The following is a 23,237-nucleotide window of genomic DNA, read 5'->3' as shown; positions in this document are numbered from 1 at the left end:
GAGTCAGATCAGGAGCGGAGACACAGCTCCTGTGAACTAGGCATGCACGCCTGTGTTCTCCCTGAGACCCAAAGGAAGGAAAGAGGCACCTTCCAAGTTCTGAAGGTTTGTCTGCACCAGCCTGGGGGGGTGGGCGGGTGGGGCATTTGATGGGCCAGATGGAGGGGGTGACTGGGATATGATTCCTAACTTCATTTTTCCAGATTTCTTAGCAGAGGTGCAGGATTAAGGAGTGCGGGGGTGGGGAGGGGATCTCCTGCTCCGTGGACAGAGACCCCTGACCCTTGACCCCAGGTACCGGGAGAGGACTTTCAGCCCACAGAGCAGCAGGTGGCAGACAGTGCTACCTTGTGGCAGGTTGCCCCAACACTCTAAAGGAGGGTTGGGGGATGTCAGAATGTAATGCGCCAAAGCAGGGGTGCCTGGGAAAAGCAGGGGCCCCTGATAAAGTATTTGCTGCCAGCAAAGTCTGGCCACCAGCCAAAGAAAGGCCAAGAAGCCAGGGAATATGCACTGAAAGACCAAAATTGTTATTTTATCTGTTATGTTTTTTAATAGGTAGCCCTTGGCCATAGGTACACAATTTTTTAAAAAATACAAAGTAAATACAATGAGAAGTCTCCTATTCAGGTCCCAGTTACTTATAAACCTTCTGGAAGTACTTATGCATATTTAAGCAGTAATGGTATGCTTTAGTCTTCCCTGTTTCTTACATACACACACTGTTCTAATCTTGCCCTTTAAAATCTGTCCTGGAGGGAATTCCCTGGCGGTTCAGTGGTTAGGTCTCCGCGCTTTCACTGCCGAGGGCCCGGGTTCCATCCCGACTCGGGATACTAAGATCCCGCAAACTGAGTGAGTGGCCAAAAAAAAAAAAAAAAAAAAAAATCCTTGAGAGCTTTCCATGATCAGTGCCTCCCACTTTGTTCTTTTATAGCTAGTGGTATTCCACTGTATGTGTTTCCCATAACTAATGTGAATTAACTGTAGTTAGATCCCTATTGATGGAAATTTCAGTTGTTTCTACTAGTTTGCTATTACAAATGATGCAGCAATAAATACTCTTATGCCAGTGCCACTGTGTACGTATTCAAGTGTCCCATAGGATTAATTCCTGGAAGTGGCCTTGCTGGGTCAGAGCTGGCTCTTTGTCCTTGTGACAGCTACTGTCACACTGCCCTCCCTGGGCAGAAGCCTCTGGGATGGGTCAGATCAGCCTCTGTAAGCCATTCCGTGGGTAAGCGGAAGAGGCTAGGGCACCCCAGGATATTCGGGTAGCTGGCCCATAGCCGAGTCAAGTGAGGGTCAAGGTGAGAGGTGACAACCAGAATGTGTGCTTCAAGACAGCAGGGCATCAGCTGTGCTCACAGTGGTATGTCCAGTGCCTGGTCACTGCCAGGTGCACAGAAGGCCCTCAATCATGCTTTCTGAGTGAAGGAATGAGCGTGATATTGTGAAGAGGAGGCCCTAGAGTTGGGCCCTTGGACTGGGTGAGCTTGCTGAGCTGTGTTTTCCCCAGGTAGACCATGTCCTAAGTCTATCTGCAGGGTATAGGGAGGATTAGAAGTATTGTAGTACACATAATGCAGTGACCCAGATGAATAACAGAGATGTAATGCTGAGTGAAAACAGCAAATTGCATAAAATGACACACAGTATGATAGCAAAAATAAGCAAAACTAAACCATCTGTTGTTTGGTGATTTAAGCACGTGTGATAAAACTCTTAAGAGATCAGGGGAAGAAAAAGCACAAAATTCACATGATGGCCCCTGTGAGGGGAGTGGGAATGGGGTAAGGAAGGATCCCAGGAATTTGCAAAGGTGTTGGTAATATCTTGCTTCTCAGGCTGGGTGGTGGGTTCATGAGCATTCGATTTATAGCTCACCTAATGCACATAAGGTTCCACACACCCTTTTGTATGTATCAAATACTATGTGAGGGAATTCCCTGGTGGTTCAGTGGTTAGGATGCTGTGCTTCCACTGCAGGAGGCACTGGTTCGCTCCCTGATCCGGGAACTAAGATCCCCCATGCCACGCCGCAGAGCCAAAAAAAAAAAAGTAAGAAAACATAAGTTTAGATATTTTAAAGTAACCACCTAAAAAAACTCTGTAATGGCTTAAAAAACAAAACCAAAAAGGCAACATAATCCTTTCCCAGATGATAAAATCAAGTGGAGATAATGAAATCAATGTTCCAGTGACAAACTATGGGCAGGTCCCTCTAGCTGCTTTCTTCTGTTGCTTTTAAAACAGCTTTACTGAGGTATAATTGGCACACAATGAACTGCATATATTAAGAATGTACTATTTGATGACTTTCACACATATACACCAGTGAAACCATTATTGCAATCAAGATAAACATTTCCATCACCCCCAAAACTTCTTCCTCTTTGTAATCAGGGCCTCCTGTTCCTCCTTGCCTCCCCATCCCAAAGTAACCACTGATCTGTTTTCTGTCACTATAGATGAATTTGAATTTTTCAGAATTTATATAAATAGAATCATATTGTACGTACTCCTTTTTTTATTTGGCTTCTTTCACTAAGCATCATTATTTTGAGATTCATCCATGTTGTTGCATGTATTAATGGTCATTCCTTTTATTGCCAAGTAGTATTCCATCATATGAATGTACCACCGTTTGTTTAGCTAGTTGCCTGTTGATACACGTTTGGGCTGTTTCCAGTTTTGGACTATTTATTACAAATAAAGTTGCTGTTAACATTCATGTACGTGTCTTTGTGTGGATATATACTTTCATTTCTCTTGAGTAAATGCTTTCTAGTGGAAGGGCTGGGTCATACGGTAGGTGTTGTTTCAGTTTTTTTTTTTTCTCTTTTGTTTAATTCTAATTTTAAAAAATTATTATTTTAAATCTTGTTTCACTTATTTATTTATTTATTTATGTTGCAGCACGCGGGCCTCTCACTGTTGTGGCCTCTCCCGTTGCGGAGCACAGGCTCCGGACGCGCAGGCTCAGCGGCCATGGCTCACGGGCCCAGCCGCTCCGCGGCATGTGGGATCTTCCCGGACCGGGGCACGAACCTGTGTCCCCCGCATCGGCAGGTGGACTCTCAACCACTGTGCCACCAGGGAAGCCCTCACTTTTTAAGAAACTACCAAGCTGTGTTCCAAAGTGGTTGTACCATTTTGCATTCCCACCAGCAGGGTAGTTGAGTTCTAGCTCCTCCAAGTCCTTGCTAACACTTGGTATTGTCGGTCTTGTTTAATTTTAGCCACTCAAACACATATGTAGTGGTATCTCATAGTGGTTTCAATTTGTATTTCCTTCATGACTAATGATGTTGAGCATCTTTTCCTGTGCTTATTTACCATCTACAGGTACACCTCAGACACACTGCGGGTTCTGTTCCAGGCCACCACAATAAAGGGAGTCCCGTGAATTTTTTGGTTTTCCAGTGCATATGAAAGTTATGTTTACACTATACCATAGTCTATTAAAGGTGCAATAGCATTATGTCTTTAATAAATATACACACTTAATTTAAAAATACCTCATTGTTAAAAATATTGCTAACCATCATCTGATCCTTCAGCGAGTTGTATCTTTTTGCTGGTTGAGCGTTTGAAATATTGTGAGAACTACCAAAATGGGACAGACACAAAGGGAGCAAATGCTGTTGGAGAAATGGCACCAACAGACTGGCTTGACACTGTTGCCGCAAACCTTCAGTTTGTAAACACAATCTGCAAAGTGCAGTAAAGCAAAGCACAATAAAGTGAGTTCTTTGGTAAAGTGTCAATTCAAATCTTTTGCTTTGGGACTTCCCTGGTGGCACAGTGGTTAAGAATCCGCCTGCCAACGCAGGGGACACGGATTCAAGCCCTGGTCCGGGAAGATCCCACATGTCGCGGAGCAACTAAGCCCGTGTGCCACAACTACTGAGCCTGTGCTCTAGAGCCCGCGAGCCACAACTACTGAGCCCACGTGTCACAACTATTGAAGCCCGTGTGCCTAGAGCCCATGCTCTGCAACAAGAGAAGTTACCGCATTGAGAAGACTGCGCACTGCAGCCCCCCCCCATGCAACTAGAGAAAGCCGCGCAACAACAAAGACCCAATGTAGCCAAAAATAAATAAATAAATTAATTTTAAAAAAATCTTTTGCTTTTAAAAAATAGGGGTTTTTCCCCAGCTTTATTGAGATATAATTGACATAAAACATGTAAGTTTAAGGTATACAGTGTGATGATTTGATACACATATATACTGTGAAATGATTACAACTAGTTGACACCTCCATCACCACACAAGTTGTTTCTTTTCTTTTTAAAAAAAATATTTTATTTATTTTTGGCTGTGTTGGGTCTTCGTTGCTGCGCGCGGGCTTTCTCTAGTTGCAGCATGCGGGGGCTACTCTTTGTTGTGGTGCGCGGGCTTCTCCTTGCGGTGGCTTCTCTTGTTGCAGAGCACGGGCTCCAGGCGTGCGGGTTTCAGTAGTTATGGCACCCGGGCTCAGTAGTTGTGGCTCGGGGGCTCTAGCGCACAGGTTCAATAGCTGTGGCGCACGGGTTAGTTGCTCTGCGCTATGTGGTATCTTCCCGGACCAGGGCTCGAACCTGTGTCCCCTGCATTGGCAGGCAGATTCTTAACCACTGCGCCACCAGGGAAGCCCAGGAGTTGTTTATTATTGTTGAGTTTTGGGACCCTGGATAAAAGTCCTTTACCAGATATGTGATTTGTACATATCTACTTTGCTATTATTTCTAATTTGTAGCTAACTCACAAATTCCAATACCCATCCCCTGCCCTTGTTCAAATTACCTTTAATTGGGAGTTGTAAACAAACATGGTTTTCCAGGGGAAAAAAGTTATGAACAGTACTTTGTGCATCATGTGTGCTCACTCCATCGTAGATATTATTATTCCTAATTCGGGCAATGGAATCATGGACGGGGCTCTCCAAAGGCTGGACGCAGGGTGGAGGGGGGTTGGTTGTGGTGAACAGCCATGGATTTGCTCCCTCTAGGCTCAGCTAGCTGCATGATACTACCTCCCGATCTTGCCAGGGGCCTGGGGTTTCTGAACTATCAGATTAGAGTTAAAAGATAGAAAACGCCAGGGATTAGTAGGTAGGGGTCAAAACCTGTTTTTTTTTTGGCTGCACTCCGCGGCATGCAGGATCTTACTTCCCCAATCAGGGATCAAACCAGTGTCTCCAGCGGTGGAAGGGCAGAGTCTTAACCACTGGACCACCAGAGAAATCCTGAAACTTCTTACTCTTTATATTCTGACACCAATTCTCTGATACCAACCGGATGTCCTACAATTCAATTCTTTTTAAAAAAATTAATTTATTTATTTTTGGCTGCGTCAGGTCTGAGTTTGGGCTGGGGGCTCAGTAGTTGTGGCGCGTGGGCTTAGTTTTCCTGCTGCACGTGCGATCTTAGTTCCCCGAGCAGGGATCGAACCCATGTCCCCTGCAGTGGAAAGCAGATTCTTAACCACTGGACCACCAGGGAAGTCCCCCGCAATTCACTTCTGACATGAATTACCTGAGTTGGGGAAGACCCCACAAGTTAAGGAGTTCAATCACAAGTCCCGGGTCACCAGGCTACCCACATCTCTGTCCAACTTGGCTACAAATTCGGGGGTTCCCACAGCCCCATTCAGGTTCAATGATTTGCTAGAATGACACACAGAACTCAGGAAAGTGCAATATTTATGATTACCAATTTATTTTAAAGGCTACTTTTAAATGAACAGCTAGATGAAGACATGCATTGGGTGGCAAGGTCTGCAAGAGTCCTGAGCCCAGGAGCTTCACCCTGACCCGTGGAGTCAGGATGCATCACCCTCCTGTTACATTAATATGTTCACCAACCTGGTGGATTAACTGCTTTCCAAGGCTGCCTACTAATCCTAGTTATGCGTGATCTAGTTCATTCAGCCATTCACATATTGATGGTAATTTACTTCGTTTCCAGGTTTTTGCCATTACAAACAAGGCTGCAGTAAATGCAGTAGAAGACTTTGAACTCATTACATTATATAATCACAGACCTTGCTTTGGGGCAGATTCCCAGGACTTGGACTGCTGCATTGAAAGGTTTTTAAAAATTTTTCCGGCAAGGGGTACAATTTTAACAGGTGACAGAATGCTTTCCAAAAAAGAATTCATAGTAGGTGTTAGCACCTTTTTTTTTTCTATTTGATTGTTATTTAAAGATTTCTCATTATCACCTTAATTTGCACTCCCCTGCTTGGGCTGTTAGTACCTTTCATGTTTTTTTGGCTGTTCGGATTTGCTCTTCTGAGACTTGCCTATTCAGTGCTTGCTCATTTTCTCTTGTTTTTGTCTTTTTTCTAATTAGTTTTCAAGACTCCTTTGCATATTATAGATATTACCTCTTTATTATATGTATGGCAAGTATATTTTCCTAATGTATTATTTATTGTCTGTTGACTTCTATCATAGGTTTCTTTGGTAATAAAGTATATTTTTTCTTTATATTTTGAGTTTCCTGTCTTCATAAAGTCTCTACCCCTAGCTGACCCTGATAAACTCCTAAATTGTATCGTGTCTGTTTTATTGTTTAGATTTAGGACTCTATACCATTTACCAGCTAAATCTTTTCCTTACTTAATTGAAATACCACCTTTTTGGCAGGTATTGTAGGGAATCTATTTCCAGACTCTATTCTGTTGCACGAATCTGTTTTTCCTACAATAACACATTGTTTCATTAGTGTCTTTTATACTGTGTATTATCTGAAAAGGCGAGCTCCGCCTCAATCTCATTTACAAGTTTCCCCACTATTTTCAGTTATTTTATATGACTTAAAGATGATTTAATCAACCCCAACCTCGTTGGGATTCTAATCAAAATGCACTATATATGTAAACTAATTTTGGAATTGACAACTTCATATTGCTTTCCACGTAAGATATGTGTACCTCCATCGGCTCAGATATCATTCTTAATCCGTCAACAAGACTATTTCATAGCTTTTGTTTTTTCCACTTTTATTTTTTTCAAAAACAGGAAGTCCCCTTTTACCTGAGTTGTCAACGGATCTGGTTTACCCGCCCGCACCAGGCCCTCCCCCGTCCCTCGATTCCGGGTTACCAACGGAATCGAGGACTGACGTCACCAAGGGCCTCCGCGTCGGACCCGAGGGTCGAAGGTGAAGCCAGGTGTTGGGGGGGGGGGGGGTGCGCCATCTACGCATGCGCACTGCTGCTCCGTTCCCCGCGACCCTAAATCTCCTTCGGCTCGGGCTTCTGCGCCGCTACCTCTCGCTTAAACCCAGCGAAACTACTCCTCGGGGGAAGGGAGTAGAAAAAAGAATCGAACCAGCGACAGCCAATCCCATGACACTACGACGCAACCGAGTTTGATTGACTCCATCAACTCCAGCCAATGGGAGAGCTCTTAGCCTCAAACGTCACAGTTTGCCCCACCCTATCCCCTCCCTTCTGGACTCCGAGCTCAGTTCGCGCAGTAACAAATGAAGTGCGCGCTGCGACACCTCCCAGCTCTCCAGGCTCAGCCGCCATTTCCTCGCCTGGCCTAACGGTCCGGCCAATCCCAGCGCGCATCGAGAAGGGCTAAGGCTCCGCCAATCGGAGGCCGCCTATTTCGTCCCCTTGCCTCGGCCCGGCCCAATCCAGGCTCCGGCCCCGTCGCCCCCGACCCGCCCCCGCGGCGCCCTCTCTCCTCCCTCTTTGTGCGTCTCGCGCCGCCGCCGCCGCCCGCCGCGTGAGAGGACGGGCTCCGCGCGCTCCGCGGCAGCACAGTCAGGTCCCCTCCCCCAGAAGATTCGCGAAGGAGAAACCGCCGCCGCCGCCGAAGAGGAGCCGCCGGTGCCGGTCCCTGGGGGGCGCCATGGCGACCGGAGCGAACGCCACGCCGCTGGGTAAGCTGGGCCTCCCTGGCCCCAAAGGGGGCTTCGAGCCGGGGCCACCGCCTGCCCCCGGGCCTGGGACGGGGCTGCTGGTGTCCGGGCCGCCGCCGCCCCCGCCCGTGGGCTCGGTGGGGGCCCTGACCGCGGCCTTCCCCTTCGCGGCGCTGCCGCCGCCGCCCCCGCCGCCCCCGCCGCCGCCCCCCCCACCTCCCCAGCAGCCGCCGCCGCCCTCCCCGGGCTCCTCGTACCCGCCGCCGCAGCCGCCCCCTCCGCCGCCGCTCTACCAGCGCGTGTCGCCACCGCAGCCGCCGCCGCCACCCCAGCCGCCGCGTCAGGACCAGCAGCCGGGCCCGGCCGGTGGCGGAGGAGGTGAGTCGGGCCGAGAGAGCGCGACAGGCGCTGCGCGGATGGGCCCGGCCGGCTGAGGGGCGCGCGGCGGCGGCGACGGCGGCTGCACGCGGCTGGGGCGCGCGCGCACGGGGAGACCCGGGCGGAGGCGCCACGGGGCGCGCGGCCGAGTTCTCGGGCCTCGAGTGCGCGCGCGCGTTAGGGGTGGGGGCCCGGCAGGAGGAAGTTTGTTGCGCGCAGGCGCAGTGTGGCGGCCGGGCTTTGCGGCCAGCCTGAAAGCCTAGGTTGGGGGGACCCTCTGTTGCTCTCCACCCCTGGTGTAGGGGAGAGGTGTGCAGGGGGTCGAGTGAGTGGATGGGGTGTTGGGTGTGCAAGTCTGGAGGGGGTGTGAAAGGGTCAGTTGATGACGTGGAGCGTCCTTTTCCTGGTTGTAGAAGAGTCCTAAAGGGAGAAGAGTACCCAGAGTAGCTCCTCGACTGCTACAGTAAGGCAGGATTTTCACTACAGAGAACCAAAGAGGTTGAAAGTCTTCAGAGGATGGTTGGGTCTGATTTTTTTGTGGCTCTTTTTGGGGCAGGAAATTCTGTTCGTTTCCTAATCTCCCTTTGTCTACCTAAGAAATGTGACATGCCTTCCTCTCTTGAGGCGTTCCCCCTGGGTCTGGCCCCTGAGAAGAACACTTTTGTGTACCAAATGCTAGGGAGTTTCTGCCTGTGTACTGGAGAAGGAGGATTTGGCTGTTTTTTATAGCTTGTTCTTTGTTGAACTTTTGATACCTCTTTTAGACACTAAATGTCCGACTGGCCAGGAAAATTGAATGCTGATCTTGGCTGAATTTCTGAGAAAAAAGTGATCTTGCGGAAGAATCCAGTTTTTTCACTTAGTAACTATAGGTTTAGTTGTGTTTTGGCCCCCTTAGACAGGTGACTGATGGGGAGGTGGGAGGAGCCAGCAGGTCCCAATACTGCTTTACAGGCTTGTCTGAGTGTTTAGTCTACTCTTATCTCCCCTGGGGTTGTTAAGGTGTTTATGGACAACCACGTAGTATATTATCTTCTCAATATTTTATTTTACTACTTGTGAAACTTTATGCATTGAGATTTGTTACCTTGTTTACGTACTTCACAGAATTCCTGTGGACAAAAATTATAAATGTGAACTGTTAACTTTTCAGACCCAGGTCCAGGTCCCCTTCTAGTGGCCATGTCTCTTGACTTCTCAGGTTTGTCTTCCATTGTTTGCCATTTCCATTTTAGGTCAAGCTCTCAGTTTCACAGTCCACTGAGGTTGTGTGTAATAATCATAAGTATTCTAAACTTCTGTTGGTAGTTACTCTGCTGGTTTATATTTGCATCTGATGAACTTTATTTCTTTTAGACTTTCCCAGTAAGAAGCGGAAGAGGAGCCGGTGGAACCAAGACACAATGGAACAGAAGACGGTGATTCCAGGAATGCCTACAGTTATCCCCCCTGGACTTACTCGGGAACAAGAAAGAGCTTATATAGGTAAATACACGTTCTGCACCCAAATGCATTTTCGGATTGTTACTATTCTGAGCAACATTTTATCTCTTGAAAGTTTGGGACTTTAAAGTTTTCTCTTTTTTGAGAGGAGGTATGGTCAGGTGTACTTGCGACTTCGGTATAACCTGTCAGTTTTTGCTCTGTGAGTCCTGCATTTGTAGTTTCTTGATTTGGTCTGTTGGTAACAGCAGTGTTCTCCATGAGTGGCAGGAGGGTAGAGGGGCCCACTTAGGAGTGAGAATAGTCCCCCGTCCGGCACCCCACCCCACCCTTTCAGCTGCTGTTCATTGCCAGTTGATGAGGTGAGTGTTTTATGCCTCTCTGGACACGGCCCCAGTGGAGAACACTGCAGGTATTGTAAACCAAGTACCTTTTTCACAGCATGGTCTTTCACCATAATTTCATATTCCTCCCTTCCCTAAAATGTGGTCTTTTATTTTTTATAGGTATTTTCTAAAAGGGAAAAGCTCAGTTTAATCAAAAAGTGGTTCTGAAAGTGTGTTTACAGTGCATCCCTTTTTTACCATTTTGTTGAATTTAACCTTTCCTTTAGCATCTTTTCTGGTTTGGTCTTTTGTGGAGAGCTGTCTTGAAATGAGGGCTCTTGTGTTTACTACTAAAAAACTCTGCAGGGAAAGGGATACTGCTTGGATATGGAATAATGAGGTGGTTAGGATAAAAGATCTTAACTGTTGAGAAATTTTGAGAAGTAAGAATGACCACAGTAGAAATGAAATTAACTTCAAAATTACCTTTTTTTTTAAATACAAGGTTATTAATGCGAGTTTTACCTTTATTTATGTACTTGTGCAGCTGTTTCAAAAAAGTTCACTTGATAAACATTTCCTACTAACCAAATAAACATCCCCTTTGGAGTAAATTAGGGCAGATGCCTCCTAGACCCGTGAGGTTGTGGCCTTCACGAATAAAAAAACTTCAAGGCCATTGTTCTTGAGGATCTTAATCTCTTGTGTTTCTAGATTGCTGAGAATTTTGAGGTGTTGGAATTGTCTATCTCTTTTTTACAATACTAATAATTCTTTTTTCCCCACTGTTCAGTCTACTCCCACCCATCCCTTTATGTCTCATATTCGACTGGTCTGGGTCTTGATAACCTTATAAAAACGTTCCTAGTGGAGTGATATCCCAAGGACACAAGCAGATGTAGAAAATGGGAAAAACAAACTCATTCTTTACATCTCCAGCTCTCTTCCTTTGGAGGGAGTTAATACTCTGGGCCCTAAGCGCTATTTGTAGCTATAATCAAAGTAGAGAGAATCAGAGCCTAGGCTACTGTAGGTCTCTGCTCCAAGGAAGATAGCAGCCTTTTGATTTAAGTGCCAGCAGTTTCCTCAGATCAGATCCCACACCCCTACAGTCCAGTTAAGATGACTGCCTATCTCCATGAAGGTGACTTTCACCTTGAGCTGTTGAGCTAATACTTGACTGCCAAGTCAGAACATTTCTGGCGTAAAAGAGCTTAGGGGCCCATGTGTGTCTTACTGCATTTCTGTCTTTCATGGTACATACTGCCTTGTACAGAATGCCCCCAATATCTTCTCTTGATACTAATGTGGCTTTTCATTTCTTCAGAGTTTGAGTGGCTGTGTGATACATCCCTGTAGGATGTATTTAAAATTAGAAGGGTGTCTGGGGTTAGACATGCATTAATCCTTGGAGCCAACTCAACTTTAACCCAACCCAGTAAAACTTGCCCTTATTCAAAAGTATCTGTTTAGAACACTCAGATGCTACAAAGGTAAGAAACAGGTGGTCTTCAGCTTGCCGAAGAAAGTGGTCTGGCTCTGCAGTGCCATTATCTTGAGAAATCATCCGGGTAATATTTCCCTGGAATCACTGAACTTTTGTGAAACCCTCATCTCTCTTTTTCACATGCAGCCTCATTTGTCAAGGTCTGAGGGCCACACATACTGTCCTTCACCCACACTTTAAATCCTCTGCACCCCTACTTTTACTCCCCACGTAAGGGGCAAGTCTAAAAACAGACTTCTTGCATCTTAACGGTTACTGGTTTATTAAGGTATATGGATTGTCATAAAATTTGAATAAAAAACAACAGGTATTGGGAGATCCTTTGGATCTGGTTTTACACAAAGAGTATGTACAAACGTATGAGATTGTTGAATTGGTTATTAAATGTCTTATTTAAGGAATTTTAAGCCTGGTATCAATGAAAATGATCTTTGCTTAACTGGTGTTTTTCCTTGTCCCATGTTAATTGAGTCTCATTTTGGGTTATGTTTAATATTTAATGAAGGAAAAATAAACTCCAAGAGTCTTGCACTCAAGAATGTAATTTGGTGGGAACAGGATATTGGTGATAACGTGGTTTAGTCCTGGGTACCAGTTGTATAGCGAGCCTTGGTGGGGAGGGAGAGGTGCAACACCTCCTGATAATTGCTTTGATGTTAGCGAACAGTCTATACTGCTAACCCCTCTTCCAACAAATTGTTTGCTTCCTTAAGTGATAACCATTTTGAAGTGAAAGATATTTAGAGATGTAAATGAACTCCTGCCAATAGGTGGTTGGGGGTTTTTGCCTCAATGTGTTCACTGATCAGTCATCCCTTTCAAAGTCTCCGAGTTCTTCATGCTTGTTGTTGAGATTTGAGATGTTTTTTGGTAACATTGTCTTTTTTCCATCCTTTTTTTTCTTTCCTAACCTGGTTTCTTCCAGTGCAACTGCAGATAGAAGACCTGACTCGTAAACTGCGCACAGGAGACCTGGGCATCCCCCCTAACCCTGAGGACAGGTTGGGAAACAGTTTTAACCAGCTGACAGTAACGCTTTTACCTTTTTCTCAATACGTTTTACTGGTGGCAACATGTTGTGTCAGTTCAATAAAATCCTAGTAAGAAGACTGGTACTGTGACCATTCTGGGAACTAGAGTGTAAATTAGCAGTATATGGTCAGTCATCAGTTAGAAAATTGAAATGAAATTTAATTACTAGCAGAATCGAAAGTTACAGGAAAACGGACAACCGGTTTTCATTTGGTAAGCATGTAGATTTTTAACCTGATTTACCCACCGGTAGGGACAGTGAGGTGGCCCGTTAACCAGCTGTTTCAGTACCTGCTTTGGCTGAGAGCCCAGGCGTAAAGTTTTCCTCACAGGTACTACACAATGTAGGGAATAAGAATATTTTTGAACATCACTGAATCTGAGAAGGCCAGAAATTCATTCTGGTCAGCTCATTGCTGCAGTCTCCTTCTCATGGTTTTGACATGGTTTTAAAATAGACAAGATTCTAACCAACTTCCTTCACTGCCAGTTAATTTTCAGCCTTGGCCATTGCCTGGGGTGTTGGGAGGGGCCAGAATATTCTCACCTGTTTTGGGAAGGCAAGCAACCAACCCTAAATTACTTTTTTTTTTAAGGGAGTGTGGTCTTCAAACAGCTGTGGTCTTCTCATTTCAGTTCATAATTTCTTTCACCTCTGAAAAAAAGTCTGAGGGAAATGAACTTTTTAAACAAGAATTTTATTGGCAGGCTGATATTTGAGCAGCTAAAATCTGGTCCATTTAATAGAAGGACAGTACGCCTCCCTCTCAGTGAAATTTCTCTTAGTGCACGCAGCATAGTTCAAAACACTTTGCTTTAAAAAAGTAGTGTTTTTGGATTTTGTTACCCATTTTAATAACTTGTTAAATCAGGAAGATGATGTAATGGTTTTAGAAGCCACTCACTTAAGCATCTTTTTGCTGCCCTGTGTCAGGAAACAAATTAACTTATTTCTCCATATTGACGCTTTTAATTTTATTTAATTAAATTTATTATTTTTTCACCGGTAGATTTTGGTTGGAGGGTTGTATTTATGTTTTATATTTTGACTTTTTTTTTTTAAGATTTTAATTATAGGTTGTAGACCACAACTGTTAGTGCCTTTTGGGCCTTTTTCCCTTTAATAATATGTCTACAGGTTACCAGGCAATTCCTCAAAAAGTTGAATTTTTAACAAACCTTTGCTTCCTGGAGAATTTGCATTAGAAACTAGATGATCTATAATACAATGCCTATTCAAAGCGAAGAAGTTGGGCCAATCTGACCTCTAGAATATTGGCTTTTGCCTTTCACTTCCACAATTTGGAAAGAGGTTCACTGTTGCGGGGCCTTTAAATGACCACTTTGGTGCTGGTAAAACTGGTGATTAGCCAGAAATGCTTAATTCTAGACAGCTATGAATGAGGTGGGAATTAGAAACGTCAAGCATGTTAGAAATAAGAACAGAGCAGAGTTTTTTTTTTCTCCCTTGTATTCAGTTTGAAAGAGGCCCTAATTAATGCCTGATGGTTTTGCTTTGAAAGAACCCAGGTTGGAGGGAAATGCTATGAGTTTCTTACTTAAGATTATTTCTTAAGAAGGTGTATTCTCAATATGAAGCCACTTTATGCCATTGATTTTGCTCAAGTTGCACAGTTAAAAATGTTTTAAAATCTCTTATAGACTTAAATGTATAAGATGATAGTCTAATAAGCTGGGATATGTTTGTTTTTGTTGACTATTATTGGATTGTGCTAACAGTTTATACAAATGCTAGAAACGGAGGTGTCATTTAGCCGTCATTAGCCATGAACAAACCTGACCTTTTATTCCATCGTGTGTGTAACGTGGTATGACATGGTTCCCTTTAGGCTGAAGACAGTGGGAGCAGCCGAGTTCAGTCCTTGCTCTCCATCTAGGCAAGGTTCTCTCAACTAAACCAAGGGTGTAGGAGTCTTGACTACTTTCAGGATGTTTTTAAAATAACCTGATCCACATGGTCTCTTCCCTTCTTGCAGCTGCTACTAAATTTTCATTCAGAATATCAAGCTATGGTCCTTTTTGTAATCTTAACTCAGAATTCTAGGAGTGTAACTTTCCTTTTTTTTTTTTTAATTACCGCAAAATCCAGCTGTGGTAAACTGACCATTTTATCATTACTATTTTTTACTTGTAGCAACAGCATTTTACTTCTTAAAAAAAGAGAGAGAGAAAATCTGCTTTCTGGACTTGTAAACTCTGGTGGAGAATCATAGGTTTTCCCCTTGCTGTTTGCAGGTTCAGACCCTAGACAAGTACTTGACCAAATCTGCATTTGCAGCCTCTCACAGAAGCTGCTTTAGCAATTTAACGGTTTTCTCTACCCAGACTCCCCAACCTCGAACAGCCAGAAAACAGGTTGACTCCTGGGCCTTGGACACAGCCAGCCAGGCCATTGAAGGAAAAGCAGAGACGAAGCCTTGAACCATCTCTCTCCATTGTGGGGGGCCAAGTAGCTGCAGTAGCCTTGAGTCCCAGTTGCATTGGGTTAAAGAGCTCATACTTACTATGTGGTAGGGGTGTAGACTCTATTCCTGATAGGACATGAGCTCTGCAAGAGTTAACGTTTTACCTAAACTTGGGGTTTCTGTGGTTCATAAAGTTGTAATGTTAATTTTTTTTTCAAATGAAAGCAAATTCATATTTGGCAAGAAGACTCCAGAGGATGATACTGTCCTTGCCACTTACAGTCTAGAGATTTTCCCCCAGAAGGACAGACTTTTTTTCGTCTCATCACTTTTAGAAGCAAAACTACTTTTTTCTTTCTCACACACACCCCAGTCCCCCTAATGCTAAGCCAGCTTCCACCCCCCCATTCCACACGATCGTGAATAGCACACGTTATGGTCGGTTCCTCCGAAGAGTGTTGAGTTAGGGCCTGAGAGGCAGAGGGGCTGGGGAAGACTTATTTTAGCCCATGTGGGAATGAGAGAAAAGTGAAGGCAGAACAGTGATGGTGGTCTGTTTCCCACAGGTCCCCTTCCCCTGAGCCCATCTACAATAGCGAGGGGAAGCGGCTTAACACTCGTGAGTTCCGCACCCGCAAAAAGCTTGAAGAGGAGCGGCATAACCTCATCACGGAAATGGTTGCCCTCAACCCTGATTTCAAGCCACCTGCAGATTACAAGTAAGCGGGGGCCAGGCGATCTGGGACAAGGACAGCTGCGGATTAGGTGTGGTCTGGTAGAGCAGTTTTGGTACTAACCTCTTATTCCTTACCCCCAGTCACCTGTAATTAACACGTGGTGTCGGGTTAGTTCTAGAAGAGCTCTCGATTTGTGTCATCTTGGAAGTGTGCAGAGTCTATGAGTCTTTTCTTTCTTAGACCTCCAGCAACACGTGTGAGTGATAAAGTAATGATTCCACAAGATGAGTATCCAGAAATCAACTTTGTGGGGCTGCTGATTGGGCCCAGGTGAGTAACTACTATCCTCTGGAATGTAGAATTCCTAAGGACCTGGGAGATGTGTCTGTCTTGTGCCTATTTGGGTGCCACTGGTGGCTTATCTTCCTGTTTTTGGTAGGATGTTCGCTTTGGCTGAGTGCATGCCTTTTTGTGAGAAAATCTCTTTAACTTCCTCATTTCACCACAGAGAAGTCAGATCTTGAGGATTGCCTTGTCTGTGACCTTAACTTAGAGATCATGGAGCTCTTGGTGGGAAAATCCCATTCTTTGCACTCATGGGTTTCCTTCCAATGCCCAGCGAGCCACTCTGGCGTGTGAATTTGTGTGTCAGGTATGACAACGGTCTTTTCTGCCTTTGACAGAGGGAACACCTTGAAGAACATAGAGAAGGAGTGTAATGCCAAGATCATGATCCGGGGGAAAGGCTCTGTGAAAGAAGGGAAAGTCGGACGCAAAGATGGCCAGATGCTGCCAGGAGAAGATGAGCCGCTTCATGCCCTGGTTACTGCCAATACCATGGAGAATGTGAAGAAAGCAGTAGAACAGGTGAGGGAGCCAGAAAGGAAGCCTCTAGCCAGAATTTTAGGTGGTAGTCCCAGGACTTATATAACTGTGCCCGTTGCATCTCTACCAGATAAGAAACATTCTGAAGCAGGGTATTGAGACTCCTGAGGACCAGAACGATCTACGGAAGATGCAGCTTCGAGAGTTGGCTCGTTTGAATGGGACCCTTCGGGAAGACGATAACAGGTATGTATGTGATCAGTTGAGAGGGGAGTGCACAGAGACCTGAAGAACCTATGGAAGAAGGGTGATTGGCCATAGCCCTTCAGGTGACTTTTTTCTGTCAACAGGATCTTAAGACCCTGGCAGAGCTCGGAGACCCGCAGCATTACCAATACCACAGTGTGTACCAAGTGTGGAGGGGCTGGCCACATTGCTTCCGATTGCAAATTCCAAAGGTGAGGGTTTCCTGGTAGCCCGTGGTATACGGGACAATTCCTGTTAACCTGCAGACCCAAGAGAAGCTCTCTTTTCTGTGAATGTGGTCTGTAATGGTGTGGTTTAAAACCCAGGATGATTAGAAACAGCTGATGCAGAACATCCCTGTTTTATTGCTTATCTTGAGCCCAGGGAAACTGGAAAACTTCCCTTCTGGGTATAGGTGTTTAAACACTGGCTTAATGTTAACCGCCGTTTGTTAAGATGGGTATAAGAAGACAGCAGTCCTGTGGAGTTTCGACCAGTTGAGAACCAGCATTTGATAGCAACATTTTTCTACTTTGGGTGGCAAATATAAAAAGCTTTGTTAAGGAAGTTCTCTGACAGTTGCTCCGGTCTTGCATAGATTTTCCTTCTGTCAAACCTGGAATGTAGAAATTGATGAAACTTGCTATTTTGGAAAAACCTGCGCTTTCCTGGCTGGCGTGGTTGGCTCTGGTCTGGTGCTTCCTCTCTCCTCTGTTCTTGCCCTAAGGGTCTCTGCTGTGGCAGAGGTACATGTGGTAATAGCAGTGGCAGAGCTGGGCATGGAACTGAAGAGCTGATGAGACTATTTTGAGGAAGGGGTTAGAAAGGGTGACTGAATTCCTCAGAACTTACTCTGTGTAAATTTCTCACAGTAAAGGTTTCTATCTTAAGGAGTTTTTTTTCCTTTTCTCTTTGTGTCCCCCACCCCACCTTCAGGCCTGGTGACCCCCAGTCAGCTCAGGATAAAGCACGGATGGATAAAGAATACTTATCCCTCATGGCCGAACTGGGGGAGGCACCTGTGCCCGCATCTGTGGGCTCCACCTCTGGGCCTGCCACCACACCCCTGGCCAGTGCGCCTCGGCCCGCTGCTCCCGCCAGCAATCCACCTCCGCCGGTGAGCTTCAAGGGCTGGTTCTTACAGCCTGGCCCCCCTTGTCTTCCGAAGAGACTGGGGGAACGTGGCCAGGTGCTTTGGGTAGAACAGGTGGACATGGGCGGCAACATTGTTCTTTCGGGACGTCAGAAATGTTTGGGGACCTCTCAGTTTGGGGAAGATCTTGTCCTTGTGTCCTGGTCCTGTGGCATAGCCGAAAGAACAGTGTTGCCACCAGGGGGAGCAGGCAGGGACGCTGGCGGGAAATGCTCTCACGTAGTCTCTCATGTCCACTACCCAGAGCCGCCCACCCTGGATGAATTCTGGCCCGTCAGAGAGTCGGCCCTACCATGGCATGCACGGAGGTGGCCCTGGTGGGCCCGGAGGTGGCCCACACAGCTTCCCACACCCGTTACCCAGCCTGACGGGCGGGCACGGAGGACATCCCATGCAACACAACCCGAATGGACCCCCTCCTCCTTGGATGCAGCCGCCGCCACCACCGATGAACCAGGGCCCCCACCCACCTGGACACCATGGCCCTCCTCCAATGGGTAAGTAAGTGTCAGACCAGAAACCTTGGGGCTTTGGGATAAGCAAGGGTTTGTATCGTCACTGCACACTGGAAGCACGTCTCAGAGTGGTTGGGTATTGGTACTGAGTCTCTTGCCAAGGCTTGGGCTCCAGGTCAGGAAGAAGGTTCCATCCTGGTTCAGGGAGGGACTTCTGTGTGGGGTAGGCCCAAGCCTGCTGCTTAGAGGTGGAGTCCCAGAACTGCTTTTGTGCGGGTAGTGATTGCAAGCTGTGCGGCTAAGCTGCTGGTGGGGCGGCATCCTCCCTGGCCAGTTCCAATGTCCTGCTAAGTTCCTGCTCTTTCCTTCCATCAAGATCAGTACCTGGGAAGTACGCCTGTGGGCTCTGGGGTCTATCGCCTGCATCAAGGAAAAGGTAATGGAGTCTGGCCGTTTGCTCACTTTGGGGTGTCGCCTCCCAGGCCTGGGAGTGAGTGGGGGCTCTGTCGCAAATCCCTCTTCTCCCCTGAGGCCTCACCCTTGTCTCCACCTGCCTGCAGGTATGATGCCGCCGCCACCTATGGGCATGATGCCGCCGCCGCCGCCGCCTCCCAGTGGGCAGCCTCCACCCCCTCCCTCTGGTCCTCTTCCCCCATGGCAGCAGCAGCAGCAGCAGCCTCCGCCACCCCCTCCGCCCAGCAGCAGTATGGCTTCCAGTACCCCTTTGCCATGGCAGCAAAGTGAGTGGAATATTTTAGGCCTGTGGGGGTGGGTGGGATTGCGGGGGAGGGGGCTGAGAGGAATGAGAGACCCTGGCAGACAGGCAGGCAGACACCTTGGGGTGAGACTCTGGTCTCTGCTGCAGGGTAAACAGAAGGGCCTTGTGGCCCCTGGGGGCCTCAGGGAGGAGAGCTGATGTTTGGTGTGGTTGTGTCTGGGGAGAGGTTTGTGGGGGCCTGGAGGGGAGCCGCCATCATAGGTAGGGTGCCAGAAGTCCGGGCTCTCTGCTGGGTGAGCTGCTGGCTGGCCTAAGCCTATGCGTTAGGCCCGGGTTGGGGGTGGTGCATGCCTGCTCTGGAGAGGGATGTGATTGGGGCCTGAGAGACTGCGGGGATGGGATCGGGCAGCGGGGAGAGTAGCTGTGGCCTTGAGGTTGAATGTGCCGTTCGGTGGTGGCGGCGGATGGGCGGAGGGATGTCAGAGCCGGTTTTTGTGTCTGGTACCTTCCCCTCAGCCCTTCCAGGGGCATTGGTGACAAAGGGCTTACTCTGTTAAGCCTAGAGACCTTGAGGCTGACCCCAGGGTAGTCCTGCCCACCCCTCCACCCCCATCGCCAGGACAGCCCCGCCCGCCCGCCCCCCACCACCGTACCGCATGCCAAGCAAGGAGCAGGCGTCCCTCGCCCCCCCATCCCAAGGCAGCAGCCGCAGAGAGCCGCGGTGTGCCCCCGCGCGTGTGACCTTGGGCTTCTTTACCACCCCAGATACGACGACTACCACCACGAGCGCTGGCACAGGGTCCATCCCGCCATGGCAACAGCAGCAGGCGGCTGCCGCAGCTTCTCCAGGAGCCCCTCAGATGCAAGGCAACCCCACTATGGTGCCCCTGCCCCCAGGGGTCCAGCCGCCTCTGCCGCCCGGGGCCCCTCCCCCTCCGCCGCCTCCGCCGCCTGGTTCCGCCGGCATGATGTATGCCCCGCCCCCTCCTCCTCCGCCTCCCATGGACCCTTCTAACTTTGTCACCATGATGGGCATGGGGGTGGCGGGCATGCCACCCTTCGGGATGCCTCCAGCTCCCCCACCGCCTCCACCACAGAACTAGACTCGGTTTTTTAAGAAAATATATATTATATAGAGAGAGAATTGGTCTCGTTTAAACACACGCCGAACCTCACCATATGGAGCCAGACATTGGGACGCACGCATGTGATTGTGTGCACGCATGTGTGTGTGTGCACGCACCGGGCTGGGCCAAGCGACTGAGGCCTCGCTTAGGAACGGGCAGGTGGTAGTAGGGGCGCCAGCTTGGGCTCTCCTGGCGCCCCGTAGCATCGAGTGTCTTCTTTGTCTTCTTTCTCTCCTCACCCAAATCCCTTTGCCTCTCCCCAAACCGGGCCGCCAGGATCCCTCCCCGCGGCGGCGATGGCCCGAGCCATGAGAGTGAGGACTTTCCGCGCCCATTGGTGACCCTTCCAGGCAGACAGCCTCAGCAGCGCCCCTGGTGGACAGGATGGTTCGGCAAAGCAGCCTGAGTTATTTTTATGGACGGAATCGGAACACGCTGGCTCCATATTGTGAAATTTTTTATTAATTTTTTCTTTTTCCTTTGTTATTTCCTTATCTTTTCTTTTCTTCAGACTCCGTCCAAGGAGATGCTCTCCCCGGTCTTCTGCTGCAATTAGATTCCTTTCCCTTTTTTATTCCTCGTTCTCTTTCTAAGGAGAGAGGAACAAATGGTTTTTAGGCAGAGGCTTTTGGCCGTCAGTGTCAGGCTAGTGGGGGGTTCCTTTGGTTCTAAGATTTTCAAGGTGCCATAGTCGCCCTGAGATTTTTTTTTTCCTAATTTTAAGCGTGGGGTTTTGTCTCTGCCACCTTTGTAGACTAGCAGGTTGACCCCCAGGTCCAGGGTCCATATCCGTCCTGGCATCCCTGCCAGCAGTCGGGGCCACCTACGCCGCCATGGGCTTGTATGCCAGCCAGGAGCACCCTTTCCACGCCCCTGAGCACCTGAGCTGCCTCAGATTCCATTTGTCTCTCTCTTTCCTGGAAGGCTTCCTTTTCAAATTTATTTTAGTCCCAAATGTCAGTGTTTTGCAGTGTCTAGGGGTTTGAGCCCTTTGTTTTTCTGTTCTGCTTCCTTTTTTTCCTCCTTCCTCTTCATGGAGTGATTATGTTGACAGTAATGTATAATGCGCGTTCTCTTCACTGGTTTATCTGCAGAAATTTCTCTGGGCTTTTTTTTTTTTTTTTTTTTTTTTTTTTTTGGTGTATGAATCAACACTGCGTTAAAGGGGGATGTTGCATTGAATAAAAGACCAGTGTGGTTTTCTGGGTCTGTTTATTTCCTTTTCTTTTAAATCTTCTCTGCCACCATCAGCACCAGAACCAGTTACCTTACCTGAGTTCAGCTCTTGGCCGCAATTGTCCTATTCTTCTGGAGAGCTTCTGGGACCTTCATTAAGGAAGCCCCCTGTCTACCTCCATGTGCAGTTTCGCTGGGGGAAGCTGGTGTGTGGGCGGCCCCACCTCCTCCCTCTGCCTTAGTAGTTAATGGCTGAGAACCTGGTGACCCCCTCCCTGGTCTCTGTCCTTTCGAAGGCCTTTCCCTGGGGCTTGGACCTCCACATGCGATGAGCTCCAGTTGTGATTTGTGCCTGGAAGCTGCCGCCTGACTGTGAGGTCCTGGGCCTAGGGAGGCATCGGCACTAAAGGTCAAGCCAACTAATCCTGCCTGTCAGGCTCAGAGCTGCTAAAGTTAAAACCGCCAAGTGGCTTTTTTTCTCTCTGCCGGTGACTCGCAGTCTGCCAGCACTGCAGGCTTCGGGGAGAGGTGGGGTAGGAGGAGGGGCCCCACCTTGTGCTTTGTAAGCACTTCGCAGAGGGTCTCAGGCTGTTTCGGTCTTCCGTGTCTGGGGTAGTAGATAGGGCCCGTGGTGACACCAGAAAAATCCACCTCAGGACATCACATGGGGCAGTGAGGGTCTTGTTCAGCTGCTGCTGCTTTGCTATAGTTCCCCTGGGGAGAGCTGTGCTGGGGCCTGCCCTTTCCCCCTAGCTTTCCTTCCTTCCAGGAGGCTGAGGGACAGCAAGCTCCTGTTGCCCACGGCCCCTGGCCAGTGGGGACAGCACAGCGCTGGCCTGGGCTGCTTTCCAGCTTGAGGCTGGGGCTGGCCGCTGCTGTTTTATCTGGAGCAGAGCCTGGGTGTCTGGGCCCCATCCAGGGTACCTGTGTTTGCTGTAGGCCCGCAGGGGGTTAATGAAGCCTTAGAACCCAGACCTGTTCCCTGGGTCTTCCTAAGCAAGCCCTAAACTTCAGTTGACTGAAAGGGAGAGGGGAGATCTTTTCTCTTTGTTCTTAGCTGACAGAATGGGGGCAGGGCCTGGGGCCTGGCAACCCTCTTTGACCTCGGCTTCAACTCATTGCTTCCCCCCACAAGCTTGGTTTCCCTGGTGGGCTCATTGGGCAGTTAATTAGCTCTTTGAAGCTCTGGAAGAGGCAAAGTGGCGCTATGTGGGTTTTAGAAATAAAATCAATAAATGACTTAACCACAGCCCAGCTATCTCCGTTTCTCTCCCCTGGGGCCAGCTCCCTTCCTGTGCTCACTCCCTTTCTGCTCCCTGCCATCAGCTTTTGTGAAGGTTTTGGAGGGTAACAAGTGGCTGAAGAGGCATCAGCGTTGGCCTTTCTCCAAGCAGCTCAAGGCCCTGAAATGGAAGAGAGAGCAACAAGGCTTGGCCCTCGGAACCACAGCAAGCACCTGCCTTTGTGGTGGAACAGGAGGGAGAAGTGCTCTCCCACCTGCCTTGGACACCTAGGGTAGAGAAGAGCCCTCTACTTGACCCTGTTTCTGTTCTGCTGCAGCAGCAGTGTCTCCCCACCCCCTCAAAGCTAGGTTGGGAAAGGTCACTGTTAGGGCTCTGTTACTGAGACCCAGCCAAGGGCTCTGGAGAAACCCGAGATTGGTCCCAGGAAGGAGGCAGGATTTCTGTTTAGAAATCCAGTCGGACGTAAACAACCTTGAGTTATTTCAGGTTGGGAAAGTGTGCTCTCAGGGTTCTTTAAAATCTATGCACGCAACACTAATGGGGGTGAAAGGGGAGAAGGACTTGGGGAAACAGGTCAGTTTCAGCCTTCAAGTTTCCATCATGCTGGGCTGGGGGATGCAAAATGGGCTCCTGAGGTGG

General features: G+C 48.0%; 1 protein-coding gene across 14 annotated transcripts; it reads left to right on the top strand.

The window, feature by feature from the left end:
• Positions 1-7,468: 7,468 nt before the first annotated feature.
• On the top strand, positions 7,469-21,381 carry SF1 (splicing factor 1). Of its 14 annotated transcripts, none has more exons than XM_081239176.1 (14): positions 7,469-8,243; positions 9,600-9,728; positions 12,445-12,520; positions 15,544-15,696; positions 15,895-15,984; positions 16,338-16,521; positions 16,610-16,725; positions 16,830-16,937; positions 17,662-17,842; positions 18,102-18,375; positions 18,710-18,769; positions 18,894-19,073; positions 19,817-20,021; positions 20,455-21,381. In XM_081239176.1, exons 1-14 carry the CDS (start codon positions 7,856-7,858, stop codon positions 20,582-20,584), a joined length of 2,274 nt encoding a protein of 757 aa, XP_081095302.1. In that variant the 5' UTR covers positions 7,469-7,855; the 3' UTR covers positions 20,585-21,381. The 14 variants fall into 14 exon arrangements, with proteins under 14 accessions (XP_081095302.1, XP_081095304.1, XP_081095310.1 ...); XM_081239177.1 differs by having other exon boundaries at positions 7,470-7,886; XM_081239178.1 differs by lacking the exon at positions 19,817-20,021.
• Positions 21,382-23,237: the final 1,856 nt, after the last annotated feature.

Source organism: Mesoplodon bidens (assembly GCF_964165515.1).
Source record: "Mesoplodon bidens genome assembly, chromosome: 7".
Lineage (NCBI taxonomy): Eukaryota > Metazoa > Chordata > Mammalia > Artiodactyla > Ziphiidae > Mesoplodon > Mesoplodon bidens.
Note: the sequence above shows the minus strand (reverse complement) of the source record. Positions and strands in the feature narration are given on the sequence as shown.